Source organism: Stegostoma tigrinum, chromosome 3 (genome assembly GCF_030684315.1).
Source record: "Stegostoma tigrinum isolate sSteTig4 chromosome 3, sSteTig4.hap1, whole genome shotgun sequence".
In the NCBI taxonomy this organism is placed as follows: Eukaryota; Metazoa; Chordata; class Chondrichthyes; order Orectolobiformes; family Stegostomatidae; genus Stegostoma; species Stegostoma tigrinum.
This window is the reverse complement of record NC_081356.1, coordinates 77,682,081-77,697,268: the sequence shown is the minus strand read 5'-3', so window position 1 is coordinate 77,697,268 and position 15,188 is coordinate 77,682,081. Positions and strand designations below refer to the sequence as shown.

At 42.2% G+C, this 15,188-nt stretch overlaps 1 protein-coding gene across 5 annotated transcripts in view; it reads right to left on the bottom strand.

Moving 5' to 3' along the window:
* trim36 (tripartite motif containing 36) overlaps positions 1-15,188 on the bottom strand; it is a 104,209-nt gene that overhangs the window by 28,328 nt on the left and 60,693 nt on the right. For all 5 annotated transcript variants that reach the window (XM_048528038.2, XM_048528039.2, XM_048528040.2 and 2 more), the window contains 2 exons: positions 12,497-12,750; positions 4,052-4,173 (listed from right to left, as the gene is read on the bottom strand). In XM_048528038.2, coding sequence (XP_048383995.1) covers positions 4,052-4,173; positions 12,497-12,750 — 376 coding nt within the window. The remainder of the gene's footprint in view (positions 1-4,051; positions 4,174-12,496; positions 12,751-15,188) is intronic.

The window sequence follows — 15,188 nt, the reverse complement described above, 5'->3', positions numbered from 1 at the left end:
GCTGAATCAATGATCAAACTAGTTCAGTATCAGTTTTTTATAATAGCTGTTTCCAAAGAAATTAGTTGGCCCATTTTGTCTTGTTTTAAATTTAACCCACATCAAGATAGGGTGGCATGGAGGCTCAGTGGCTAGCACTGTTGCTTCACGGCACCTGGGACCCAGGATCAATTCCGCCCTAAGGTGACTGCCTGTGTGGACTTTACACATTCTCCCTGGGTCTGCATGTGTTTCCTCTGGGTGCTCCGGTTTCCTCCTGCAGCCCAAAGATGTGCAGGTTAGGTGGATTGGCTATACTAAATTGCCTGTAGTATCCAGGGGTGTGTAAATTAGAGATAATGGGAACTGCAGATGCTGGAGAATCCAAGATAATAAAATGTGAGGCTGGATGAACACAGCAGGCCAAGCAGCATCTCAGGAGCACAAAAGCTGACGTTTCGGGCCTAGACCCTTCATCAGAGAGGGGGATGGGGTGAGGGTTCTGGAATAAATAGGGAGAGAGGGGGAGGCGGACCGAAGATGGAGAGAAAAGAAGATAGGTGGAGAGAGTATAGGTGGGGAGGTAGGGAGGGGATAGGTCAGTCCAGGGAAGACGGACAGGTCAAGGAGGTGGGATGAGGTTAGTAGGTAGATGGGGGTGCGGCTTGGGGTGGAGGAAGGGATGGGTGAGAGGAAGAACAGGTTAGGGAGGCAGAGACAGGTTGGACTGGTTTTGGGATGCAGTGGGTGGAGGGGAAGAGCTGGGCTGGTTGTGTGGTGCAGTGGGGGGAGGGGACGAACTGGGCTGGTTTAGGGATGCGGTGGGGGAATGGGAGATTTTGAAACTGGTGAAGTCAACATTGCTACCATTAGGCTGCAGGGTTCCCAGGCGGAATATGAGTTGCTGTTCCTGCAACCTTCGGGTGGCATCATTGTGGCACTGCAGGAGGCCCATGATGGACATGTCATCTAAAGAATGGGAGGGGGAGTGGAAATTGTTTGCGACTGGGAGGTGCAGTTGTTTGTTGCGAACTGAGCGGAGGTGTTCTGCAAAGCGGTCCCCAAGCCTCCGCTTGGTTTCCCCAATGTAGAGGAAGCCACACCGGGTACAGTGGATGCAGTATACCACATTGGCAGATGTGCAGGTGAACCTCTGCTTAATGTGGAATGTCATCTTGGGGCCTGGGATAGGGGTGAGGGAGGAGGTGTGGGGGCAAGTGTAGCATTTCCCGCGGTTGCAGGGGAAGGTGCCGGGTGTGGTGGGGTTGGAGAGCAGTGTGGAGCGAACAAGGGAGTCATGGAGAGAGTGGTCTCTCCGGAAAGCAGACAGGGGTGGGGATGGAAAAATGTCTTGGGTGGTGGGGTCGGATTGTAGATGGCGGAAGTGTCGGAGGATGATGCGTTGTATCCGGAGGTTGGTGGGGTGGTGTGTGAGAACGAGGGGGATCCTCTTTGGGCGGTTGTGGCGGGGGCGGGGTGTGAGGGATGTGTTGCGGGAAATACGGGAGACGCGGTCAAGGGCGTTCTCGATCACTGTGGGGGGAAAGTTGCGGTCCTTGAAGAACTTGGACATTTGGGATGTGCGGGAGTGGAATGTCTTATCGTGGGATCAGATGCGGCGGAGGTGGAGGAATTGGGAATAGGGGATGGAATTAATTAGTTGGGTTAGTTGGATTAGACATGGAGAAATGCCAGGTTACAAGGGAATGAGTCTGAGTGAGAGGGACAGTGTGGCCTGAAAGGCCTGTTTCCCCACCATAGGGATTCAATGATCACTTCATCCCATAGATGTTACTGTTGAGAAGAAACACATTCACACCCACTAAATTTCTTAAGCATTATCTATACACTTCTCCTGTTTATCCTGTTTACTTCAATCCCTGATTCCTCTTTTATTATACATAAGTGCCTAATCTTATCTCTGCTCATTATGAGTCCTTTGTCAATTAAACTTGAGTAATCACATCCATTCTTTACTGATATAGGCCCAAATCTCAAAACTGCTCATTAAAACTGTTTGAATTAATGTGACAATCTTGTCAGAGGCCTACAGGATAATGCACACGAGAAATGTGACTAAGTCTACTTATGCAAAAGTGATAATCATCTGACTTTCTGGCTGAAACACATTGTTGAAGCAGAGATGAGGGATCTTTATTCCCTACCCGGCCATGTTACGTTTCTTGGCATAGATGTAGAATAATAAAGCGAAGTGGTCTATTAACCGACCTTTGTCGGTGGAATAACAGGTTATTTATACCTTTACTCTAGGTAAAACTGATGATCGTGTCAGTTGATGAGCTATCATGGAGACATCAGGCAACATGGTAATGGAGCCAGAGTCTGTAAGAGTCTTGGCAACGTCCTTTCTTAGAATTGTTTGTGTATAGATATATTTAATAAAGTGTGTCAATGTTCATTTAGCCGAGCATAGACCTGATCATATTACATGGTAGCAGCAGTAACTAGGACAGGATGAGCCTAACCTTGTACACACACACACACACACACACACACACACACACACACACACCCTCTCTCTCTCTCTCTCTTGGTCTATCCCTCACACACACACACACTCTCTCTCCACCACTTCCTCCCTTCACTCTCTCTCTCTCTCTCTCACACACACACTCACATACACACATACATGTATGGGGTGAACTTGCATTTGCAGTAATATTCTATTTTGTTCAGAAAGCACACAATTTGTAGACAATCAATGTGGCAGTTTATAAATTTGTACTTTAGAACTAAAACCAGCCTGATTCCAAATCAAAACACAAACTCTAAACAAAGCCTCACACCTAACATGCATTGTCTGACCAAAATGTCATCTCTTCTTTATACTGATAAAACCTTTAGTTTTTTTCAAAACAGTGATTTCAAATGAATTCAGGGATTTACATATACATATTAATTAATTAAAACCTTCTAACTGATTAAAGATTTAACAGCATCTTAAGTTTCAGAGATAATGGGAACTGCAGATGCTGGAGAATCCAAGATAACAAAGTGTGAAGCTGGATGAACACAGCAGGCCAAGCAGCATCTCAGGAGCACAAAAGCTGACGTTTCGGGCCTAGACCCTTCATCAGAGAGCGATGAAGGGTTTGATGACGGGTCTAGGCCCAAAAAGACAGCTTTTGTGCTCCTGAGATGCTGCTTGGCCTGCTGTGTTCATCCAGCTCCACACTTTGTTATCTCAGCATCTTAAGTTTGTCGAGTACGTCGTCATCAGTGGAGTGACCCTGTTACGCATCCTCCTAGAGAGTTGATAACATTGCTGGAGATTAATGCCTCAAGCAAAACTGATTTGCAGGAGAGAAAAAGTCAGAGTAAATAGTTAAATGTTGACGATTAAAAGGGGTACTGAGAATGAACCTGGAATAATGAAGTAAAGGATTAACTGTGCCTTTACTCTAAGAATAGCTACAGAACGCCTGCAGAAGAAGTTATCTCATAACTATAACATACATACCAAATGATATGGAAGTGAAGTCTGAGTGTAAGAAGTTCCAGAAGATTTCCTCTCTTACCATCCCTTCCATACAGTTATTTTTGATAAAGTCTGTCAATGTTCAATAATCTGAATGAAAACTCAATGTTGTTACATTCTGAGGAAGGGTCACCAGACTTGAAATGTTAACTCTGATTTTTTTTCCACTGATGCTGCCAGACCTGCTGAGCTTTTCCAGCAACCTCTGTTTTTGCTTCTGATTTACAACATCCACAGTTCTTTCTGTTCTTATTACAATCTTGGTAAGTGTAAAAATGCAAATATGATCTCTTTTAAAACCAAAATGAGTTTTTTAAATAGAAATATTTCATTGCACGTACATCACTGGCAAAGCCAGAATTTTTTTAAAATTTCTATCATCCCCTGACATATGTGTTAAAGGACAGCAGTTAAAGCACAGCTACTATAGCCAAGACTTCCAATGAATTAATTGAATTGAATTGAAGTGAGAGTGTTTGGAAGGCCAACAGAAGATATTATTTCAGATCATTTTGCAGGTTTACTAATAGATATTAAGCCAAGTGAGAGACAGTTTACTCTGGACAAACTCACCACTTGTGAATGACAGTTCTTTAAGGAGTTTCTCCTCTCGGGAAATATCCAGACTGAAATCTGTGAAAGTGGGTTCTGCAGCTGGCTGGAATGTCTTCAGGGATTCAGTAGCCATTCGGATCCTAAAGCACAAAGAACACAAAAGAAAAATGAAAAACATTGCTTCTCAAGCCAAAGTTGATTGTAAGATGAGACAACAGGGATAATTCTTTTTCTTTTGCTCGAAATGTCTCCTGGCAACCGGCCAATGGTTTCGCTCCATTGAAAACGATTGATCCAACGTTGTTATATTTACAATTCTACTTTAGAACTGAACACGGAAAAGTTACATTTTATTTCAAAATATGCTGATGCAATTTTATTAAAATATCTCCTGCTCCAAGAGCCATATTAAAAAGGATTTGAATAGATTGTGGATCCAATAGAATTCAAAGCTGTTGGGATTCCAGTAATATGAAACCCTTCCTGATATGCTGCTTCCCATGTTACATCGCTGCCTAGATAGCAGGACAACATTGTCTTCAGAGTAGGTGTTCAGTGCTTCTTTTTAGTAAGGAATTGATGTTTTGATGGAGAGTGGATATCACTGGTCAGACATTCGACACAATGTAATAGTTTGGATAAGCAGAATAGCCTATTGATTGATTTTTCTTACATTTTCGGAAGTAAAGAAAGAAAATAAGTACTCTGTAAGAGGACAAGTGTGCTAGATCAGACAAGTGAAAAAAAATAAGAATGGAAGATAGGGAATGATGGGGCAGATACACACTACCTTTAATAGGTACCGGTAAAGGTATTTCTCACTGGTTTGAAAGAGGTCAAAGAGAAAACGGAGGTTGGTTAGGGGAGATTGGGCCATGTGCATACTAGGACATAGAAAGCAAAATCAGTTTGGTGCCTTTTCCTCCAGGATGGACAATGTTAGTGTGAGTATGGTGCCTTTGAAGCATTAAAATATCAACCACGCTTCATATTGCAAATCAAGTCTTTTAGTCTTGAAATTCCAATTTATGCACAGAAACACGCAGAAGCTATAACATCAAGACAAGCCATCTGGCTGAGCAATCTGTGTCGCTACTTACATCCATGTGAGCGTTAGAGTTTGATAACCTTGAAATTGGAGATTCTGTGGAAACTCTCCGAAATGTGCCCATTTCGAATGGCTCAAACCTATGTCCCATTTATTTACTAATTCACCTACATGATTTCCATTCTTTAAAGTGTCCAGCAGTAGTTAAATAGCAACAGTTCGCTGTTGTATAACTCTGAAAGTGGTAATGTTACAGTTTTTGGGCAGAGAAACAGTTAATCTTGCATATGATCCGAATACAGATAGATGTAATATACCTGTTTCCTGATCATAGTAATTATGTCTAACTTGTAAGTATGAATTGTGCATACTGCCACCATGAAACAAACTATCTTGTCTTGTATGACAAGAGCTTCTTCTTCTTAAGAATCTGTAGAGGTCGATCTACAAATTCTGATAATTAGACAGACCCCTAAACTCTGCCAAGAAAGGAGCATTGGTAGCTGTGAAATACCCTATCCACGAGTCATCAATGATTGGTCACAAAAGGCTACAACATTCGCCGTCCCCAAAAATATATTTCCACATAGGGGTTACATACAAAGAGACCCATTCACACATTGTAATGAAATGTCAGTTACCAAACAGTTACCCAATGAACGGCAAGACAACTATCTGAATTCCACAGAAAATTTGACATTATTCTTGCTGCCAGAACAAAACAAAAATATGGATGGTGTCTTTTATCTTTGGCACTTGGACAGTGAATTAATTTCAATGGACATGAAAACCGACTAATTCTATAATGGGAGAGTGATCAACTTAATCAGTTAATTTCCTAAGCAGTGTAAGTAAAAATGACTCCTCTGTTTATTATATGTTAATTTTTGAATGTTAAAAGAATCAAAATAGAAGGTCCTTCAATCTTCCTGAAAGTTTAGGAAAGGCTTAGTGAAAGATGTCATTATTACAAATAGGTAGAAAAATGTAAAACCTTTCAGAAGCAGCTGAAAATGATAGCGGTTTGGTAAACAAAGTGAAAAAGAATATGGAGTCAAGATATGCAAATAAGCAATCATCTCATTTATAGATTGAATAGTCTTGAGAAGATGAATGGCCTGTTTCTTTTCTACATTTTTGTGTTCCTGATTTTACTATATACCCCTGACCAAAAACATTATGTAGGGCTATCGTGATTGTAACAAGGTCAGCCAGCTAGACTGCATAGTTTCTCATATCAGTTCCCCAATTAGGGTTATTAATCTGGCTAACACATAAGAAGGGTCAGTGTCAGCGATGCTGTCAAGGACAGTTCATGTGTAAACAAATGGTGACTTGGTGATGGGATACTGGCCTCTGTGGGGTTATTTAAAGTATTGGAACAAGTTTGTGTTTTATCTGTAAGCTAGTAAGATGTGGACAGCTTGTGACATTCCTCACTCCAAATTTACTGCATTTGCACTGAAGCTGAAACAATATTTCAAGTAACTGGGGCTGTTTGGAAACAAAGCAATGTCTAACAGACATTTTGGAATATGTATGGAAATCTCTGAGATGGGTCCATGTGATATTTAATGATGGAAGGCCACAGTTGGCTAGTACTACTCATTTCTAATTCTACACAAAATGTTGTTTGCGCAGCAAGTATGGTCCAAAGGCCTACAGTCTCATTTTCTAATTTAAATTCAATATACAGATGGACTGAGCTAAATCAGTTTAACAGGACAGCATTTGTAAATTTCATTTCAGTTTCACTGGGAATAAAATAAATCAAATGTTTCTGTTTTCCTGCTTCAAGCAATCTGAAAGTTTATAGCAATTCTTACAGATAACTGTAATTCAATAAAGTAAAGTATACCAAGAGTACCAGATCAATTATTTCTGCTCCTGTCCATGGCGACTGATGATGATTAGCCAGGACACAGAGAGCACAGGCCTGAGTGGAAGATGTAAGATCAGAGATGATACGACTATGAACACAGCAGGACAGAACAACATACAATATAAGAACCGGGAGCAGAAGTAGGCCATCTGGCCGTTTGAGCCTGCCCCACCATTCAATGAGATCATGGCCTCAGTTCCACTTACTCACCCTCTCGCCATAACTCTTAATTCCTTTATCGTTCAAAAAATTATCCATCTTAGCTTTAAAAACTTTGAATGAGGAAACCTCAACTACTTCACTGGGCAGGGAATTCCACAGATTCACAACCCTTTGGGTGTAAACGTTCCTCCTCAATTCAGCTTGGTTCCCTTAATTTTGAGGTTATGTCCTCTCATTCTAGTTTCACCAGCCAGTGAAAACATCCTCCCTGATTCTCTATCTATTCCCTTCATAGTTTTATGTGTTTCTACAAGATTTTCCCCTCATTCTACTAAAATCCAAAGAATATAATCCCAGTCTATTCACCCTCTCCTTATAAACCAACCCTCTTAACTCCGACATCAGCCTAGAGAATCTCCTCTGCAGCCCCTCCAGTGCCAGTACATTCTTTCTCAAGTAAGGAGACCAAAACTGCACGCAGTACTCCAGGTGTGGCCTCACCAGCACACTATACAGCTGCAACACAACTTGCCTGCTTTCAAACTCAGTCCCTCCAGCAATGAAGGGCAAAATTTCATTTGCCTTCTTAATTACCTGTTGTACCTGAAAACCAAACTTCTGTGGTTCATGCACAAGGACACCCAGGTCCCTCTGCAGGGCAGTATGCTACAATTTTTTACAGTTCAAGCAATAGTCCCTTTTACTGTTATTCCTACCAAAATAGATAACTTCACATTTATCAACATTGTACTCCACCTTCCAGACCTTTTTCCCACTCATTTAAACTGTCTATATCCTCCTGCAAATCTTCAGTGTCCTCTGCGCACTTTGCTCCATCCCTCATGTTAGTGTCATCCGCAAAATTTGTCACATTTCATGAGATCCCCAACTCCAAATCATCTATGTAAATTATAAGCAATTGCATTTGAATAGACTCTAGATGGTCTAAATAAATGAGAGGGCACATTGTTGATAACATTCAGTTTAAGAGGGCACATACAGAAAAAGTTTGGGATACTGCTCTGGCTGTCTAATCTCTCCTATCAAATTCCTAATGTTTATTTACACATGGTTAACTTTCAAGTGTTTTGCGGTTTGAAGGATCCAGATGGTTATTTGGCCTGTAATAGGAAGAGACTTTAGCTATTTTATGGTGTCAACTGTCACTATAAGGTTCATTGCTTTTATATAAAGTGTTTGTGGATGAATGAGCATGAAATGCCAGAGCTTGGCAGTGAGGGTCTCTGAGGGACCACAGAAGGGGGTGAGGGTATGGACATACTACGGTGTTGCACCATAATGGGTCACAGGGTTTGTTTGGGGGGTGGGGTGTAGGGGCATAAGTCTTTGCATGGGAGTCAACGAGGAGAATCTTTAGGACTCACATTTTCAAAGCTTCCCTAAAGTAAACAATGAATCATGATATCTCTGAAAGGTCATGAATCACAAGCTTTTTAAAGCTGACTCAACTGTACAAAGGTAGGCCAGGCCTATATCCAGAATGGAATTGGCTAGCTTGGAAGCTGTGTGTAGGCTGACAACGGGAAACAGTGAAAAAGCCCTGTTGGAAATCTGAAAACCTAGGAATGGAGTCATGAATCAAGTTTCACCTGCCATTAAAGGACTCCAATATCATCCTAACTTGGTGACAGTCAAAGAAAGTAACTAAGAATGGTGTAAAGAGTGTAGAGAGTAATGGTCTGCCTTTTACCCATCCTCATTTTGAAGGGTTTGGCCATGGACTTCCACCTGACTAGTCCACACTAACAGGAAAGAACAGCAGTGGGTTACCATTGTCTTCAGCAGGATGATGGACCAGGAAACTCCCTCCTTCCTGTTGTTAGGCATCTTGGAAGGATTTGCAAGCTGAAAATCAATTTGCCTGTCATGTCGTTAATGCACCTTTCACGGCCAACAATTCCTGCACGGCACTTGAATCTGAAGCTTCTGACCCAGATGTAATCATGCTAGACAGTGCCACAAGATTTCTCTGTAGAAACCTGACATGGTGGCAAATCAAATGCATCTTTTCTACATGGACATTGGCCTCAATGTCTGCCAACTTATCGCTGTCATTATGGCACCTCTCTGATAAACTTGCTTGCCCCTCACAATGCATAGACTTGCAGAGCACATCACCAACCAGCAAGGAAAGGCTTCAGCAGGGACACGGTCAGGCACAGACTCGATGGGCCAAAAGGCCTATTCTGTGCTGTATGACTGTATGATACAAGTCACAGGTTGGACCAGGCTGCATCACTTTCTCTCTGCGCACTCATTCACTTAGCCCCTATCTGAATTCAGGCTGCATCCAATGTCCTGCATTGTGATTCCATGCCATGACAGGACCATTTGCACATTGGCATTCTAGGCAGTGCTGCCATTTTGAGGTGCTGTTTTGTGCAGACACACAGACAGACTGCGAGCCATGCTGGTCAGTAGGAGCCTGCTGGGAGGGGACTCTTTGTTGTACAATGCACTGAGCTGTCATTCTAGCTCCGACAGCATGTGCCAGCTCCCGATGCAGCAAACGCACATATTAATGTAACCAAATGGCCATGTCAGAAAGTGGGTAGGGGCGAGTCGACAGTCCAGTCAAAGAAAGACCACTGTCAGTCCGGGTGTCTGACTATCTTCAGTCCAGGGACTTTAGCATGGTCAGTCGTCCAACCAGGATGTTCATGCTCAGTGGAAGTATCCAGTACAGTCCAAGGAATGGTCAGCAGTCAGCAATCCATCCTATGGGACCAGCACCAATATCAGGGCAAGCATGTATTGTCAGTTGTGGAGCTGCAAACAGAACAGTCAGGGGGCTAGTCATTCAAGTCAGCCAGAGACCTTAGAGCAAATACAGTTTCTAACCAGGCGGGTTTAAGGGTGGGCAGCTGTGGGCAGCAGTGAGATCACTGCTTGATAGAGTGGGGGACTCAAGCTGAGGGTGGAAGGCAAAGGCATTTGTTCAGGTGGGGTTAAGAACTGTGTTGGAGGAAACCTAAGCTAACAGAGGAAATTACTAAAAGTTTCCCAGAAATAATGGAAAACCTAGTGACTAATGTATATGGGGCACTGTAAGATATTAATATTAGAAAAGGAAATAATATTGAACAAATTAATGGCAGTTAAAATCATTAAAACTTCTCAACCTGATGATATGAGGAATACTGTGAAAAGACAAAGCAGGCCAGGGAAAGGGAGGATTGGGCAGTGCCCAGTAATGTCGGGGGCAGGGACAACACTTAGAGATGAGGTTCAAATGGTGGGTGTCCACAAGAGGGGGGGCATTAAGTAGAATGGGCTGCAAGGTAATATTGGATATAGAGGCTTTTTGGAGGGGGGTGGTATTTGGTGACCAGGTTGGGCCCAGTGCTGACAGTGCCACTGTGAGCTGCATTCCCTGCCACCACTTGACATCCTTTCTATGTGAAATGCTACTGGAAAAAAGCAGAAATAACACCCAAGGTGACCAGAGTCTGTGTTGGTTTGATGGGAGAAAGTGTAGGATCTAAGTCTGCTGGAAGCTACACTGTTGTCACAAGCAGCCGTTTGCAAAATGCAGCTAAATTTAAATTGCAATTGCTTCATGGGCCATTTGCTATCATGTGGAGTGAAGGCGCTCAGGGGTCAGATACTAGTCAAAGGTGCTTTGTTACATTCCATTGGTGATTGCATGTTGAACTTGGGCATCTCAGTAATGAAGTGAGCAGCAATGATGTTACAAAAGGCCAACATTGACTGAAAGGAAATTGCTATTTGTCCAACTTCCCAGAGGTCTGTGTGAGGCTCACAAGTGAAAAGCTAGCCCAATGGCATCCATGTAACCACTGTTAAAAATTGTTTCATGAATAAACCTTTGGGAAAGTAATCTGATCTGTCGTACATGTGACTCCAGTCCCACATCAAAGTGGGTGACTTATAACTGCTCTCTGAGCAATTGGCATTCCACAATAAATGCTGACCTAGCCAGTGACAGCCACATCCTGTCAACGAACAAAACGAAAGAAAATTTATTGATCATCTTTCATGTAATAGTAATTAAGACCTGTGCTGAAGGGTATGAAGTTGAGTGTTTAATGTGGCTGCGAGATGTGAAGGGTATTGGAGCACTCCCTTTGCAATGACTTTGGGTGGTCACTCAGCCAACATGGCATTTTCACCATTTGCTGCACAGGCTGGGCCTGAATGTGGATGGATAACGGAGACTCGTTCCTCGCCATCCAGTTTCAACATGTCCCACTCTGTTGCGAAGTGCACTCAGCTTCCATCAGCATGGTGTGACACCAGTGAATCTTCTGAGATCGAAAAACATCTCTGTTCCCCTTCTGGGTCATTTCCAGTGAGAGCTGCGGACCTGGTGACTGTTGGGATATCGGTAACTGTGGCTGTGTACCGAAGGAGGCAAGGACATGTGAGGGAAGAGCATGGCCAATGGCAGGTTCAGGAACAGCAGCAGGCTGCTGTGGAGGATGAGGAGCATCCAACTCAGGAACAGGTTACTGTTGCTGCTGGGGGTGTGCAGGAACACCAGAGGTTTTCGGTCCTGACTCTATTTCCTGTGAATGAACAAGGTGCTGTGAGATCAATTATGTCTGACTATCCCCATTTTCTATGAATTGTTTCTGTTAACTTGTGCCTCATTTTCCTTTAAAACATCCAAGTGAAAGAAAAGAATACCAAATATCTCCAGCAATAAGTCTTTCAAAGTGTGTATGTATGGCATTGGTCCCAACAGGAGACTCCCAAAACAGTGATAATGGCCTCTTTTAGAAAGAATATTTTAATGGGCCTGGATGGATTGAAGCATCACTACATTGCATGTGTTAAATTTTGGCCCATTCACTACACGTCTCCAAATCCCAAGCATCTTCATATCCTCTACACATCTCACACATTCTCCTGATTTTGTGTCATCTGCAAATGGAAAATCCTCACAACTAAGTCATTGTTATAGATTTTCAATGGTTGGGACTCCAGCACTGATACCTAGACAACGCACAAGTTGCTGCCTGCCAATCTAAAAATGATCCAATTATTCCTCTGTTTTCTGTCCATTAACCAGCTCTGAATCCATGCCAATGTATTTCCTTTCATCCCATGTGTTTAAATTTGTTTACTAACCTCTTAACGTGGAAACTTATCAAAATATTCCTGAAATTTCAAATAAATGACATCCACTATTTCCCCAAAACCATACTTCCTGTGTTAAAGATGCCTCATGACGAGAAATGTGCTCTGAGAGATGACAGAGCTACCCATTCTCTGAAATTCAGAAATTATACTGTGACTTTATCAAAAGTAAAGACCAAAAGGCATCACTGGAGAGTACGAAAATTTGTTTTTGTTTTACAGCAGAGATACAAATTTTTGGACCTACCTAACATGCAGTTGCTTTGCTGTCTGTACAAAGCAGGATTGGTCTGTTTCCTTTAGTACTTCTTGGGCATATCCAACCAGCCCACTGTTTTCCAGCATCCCCTGATATTCATCCATTTGGTTTCGTAGTTTCTCCAGTTTTGATGAATGACTGTCCTCAATTGACTTGATGAGTTTCATTTTGCGCTGTTCCAGGATAGCACACAGGCCATCAATCATATCAGTGGCTTCTCTTTTCGCCTTTTCTCCATTACTCTGCAAAGAAATATTCAAATGAAAAGAACACGGTTTAATCCAATGTTTCATTCATTTCACCCTGGTTGGGTGATTCAATGTAATGTATTTAAATACTACTTGCCAGGGAGTAATAGTGACCAGAACCAGGACAAAAAATAAAACTTTTGACTTTAAGAACTTATGTTCCCAAGAATTGTGTGCAGGAGTGTTGTGACTTTGCACTCACACAAGCTAGCCTTTTATTTACTTTGAAAGCCAACAATACAACTCCTTGCCAGGACTAATTCAGTGCTCAGTACTTATTTCTTCCCCAATTAACTGAATTACTCAGAGGTGTTGTGAGTATGAGGAATTTACTGTCACCTTTACTCCTGTTAACAAATTTCAAAATACCATTCCAGCCTGTGTGACTCACTTCAGAAAATTCAGACTGATTTCTCGTTTGCTTTATGAGCTTATTAACCAGTCGTTTACCAAAATATTTCCTGACATATTGCTTTACTGAGGGAGAGTGGTTCACATGAAACATGATAAAGTTGGTTGGGCCATTTTAGATTAGATTCCCTGCAGTGTGGAAACAGGCCCTTTGGCCCAACAAGTCCACGCTGCCCACAGAAGCGTTACCCAGACCCATCCCCCTATAGCCCACACACCCCTGAACACTACGGGCAATTTAACATGGCCGATCCACCTGGCCTGCACATCTTTGGACTGTGGGAGGAAACTGGAGCACCTGGAGGAAACCCACATAGACACAGGGAGAATGTGCAAACTCCACACAGACAGTCACCTGAGGCTGGAATTGAACCTGGGTCCCTGGCGCTGTGAGGCTGCAGTGCTAACCACTGAGCCAGTGTGCTGCCCCTATTTTAATTGCCAATTTTAATTGCTGACAATGATGTGTACCAAGCAAAATTGAGTCAGCCAGCCATTCCTTTACCCTATCCAACAACTTCACAGATTTCCTCAACCATGTTTCAACAGGATTGTGACGTAGGCCACTCAATAACACATGCAATTGTACAAACGCAATACCTGTTTGCACCTGAAAGTTGCAATTAGAGATCTAAAATGACGCAGGATACTGATTTGCATATTTAGCAGCTTCAAGCTCAAAACAAGATAGCAGATACCTCGGCCATTTAAAGCTCCACCTAAAACCTGTGACATGTGGACCTTGTGTAGCATTAGTGCGGCTGAGGTGCCCCTCCCTTCCCAATATCCCATTAATGGCCTGTAGTTAGCCTGGTGAGAAGTAAGCAATTAGTATATTAAAATCCCTTCTACTACTGACATTAATATTTATTCATTATCATTCAAATATAAAATGTTTAGGATAAGATTTTTTTAAAAACTGGCAAATGTAGCATGTTCTTCATCAAAACAGTTGAAATTTCTGATGAAGTGTCTAGGCCCAAAACATCAGCTTTTGTGCTCCTAAGATGCTGCTTGGCCTGTTGTGTTCATCCAGCTCCACACCTTGTTATCTCTTGAAGATGAAGAGTTTTCACTTTTAGCCTGCATTGTGCTAGGTGCGAGCATAGGGCCTATGCTGATGCGTTTACAGTTTTATGCATCAAGTGGAGCAGTACGTTAAATATCTTTATCTATTTAAAGCTTTTAGGTTGATTTTATATAAAATTCATTACTTTTAATTAATTAATTACAAAAGTATCAATTTACGTTCATTCAATGTTCCAGTTTGTCAGTGATTAATTAAAGTAAAGCTGATGTCTTAAACCTGAAACTTTTTCACAGCGAATGGTTCCTTAAACTAAACAAGCTCTGGACCAGTTCTCTTTGTTTTTAACGTTTTCAGACCTTTCAAAATTGGATCATTTGTACTTTACTTGCAAAACAATTAGAAATGAGACATGGGCTGTTATCACATATTAAACCATTCACTACCTAAAAAGTCTCGTCTGAAAACAGAGCTTTGGTGAAGAATTTTTAAAGAAAAGAATAAAAATCAATATTTCTGAAAATGCTAATTAATCATCAAAGCAAAAAAAAATTGGCTTAACTGATCTTTGTTTTTGTTTGTGGAGTATGGGTGTCACTGGCCATGGCCAGCATTGATTGCCCACATCCTTAATTACCCTTGAAATGTGGAATTTGGTGGATCTACTTCAGATGGCAGTAAACAGTCAACCACATTCCTGTGAATCGTGAATTGCTGATATGCCAGACTGGGTAAAGACAGAGGATTCAGAGATAGCAAGAGCTGCAGATGCTGGAGTCAGAGATAACACAGTGTGGAGCTATAGGAACTCATCAGGCCAGACAGCATCAGAGGAGTGGGAAAGTCACCATTTTAGGTCGGTACCCTTCATCAGGACTGGGGAGGGGGTAGGGAGCTGGGAAATAAATAGGAGGAGGGTTGGGGCTGGGGTAGGTCAGTGGGATGGTGATAGGTGAGCGCAGGTAGGGAGCGGTGGCAATTGGTCAGTGGGATG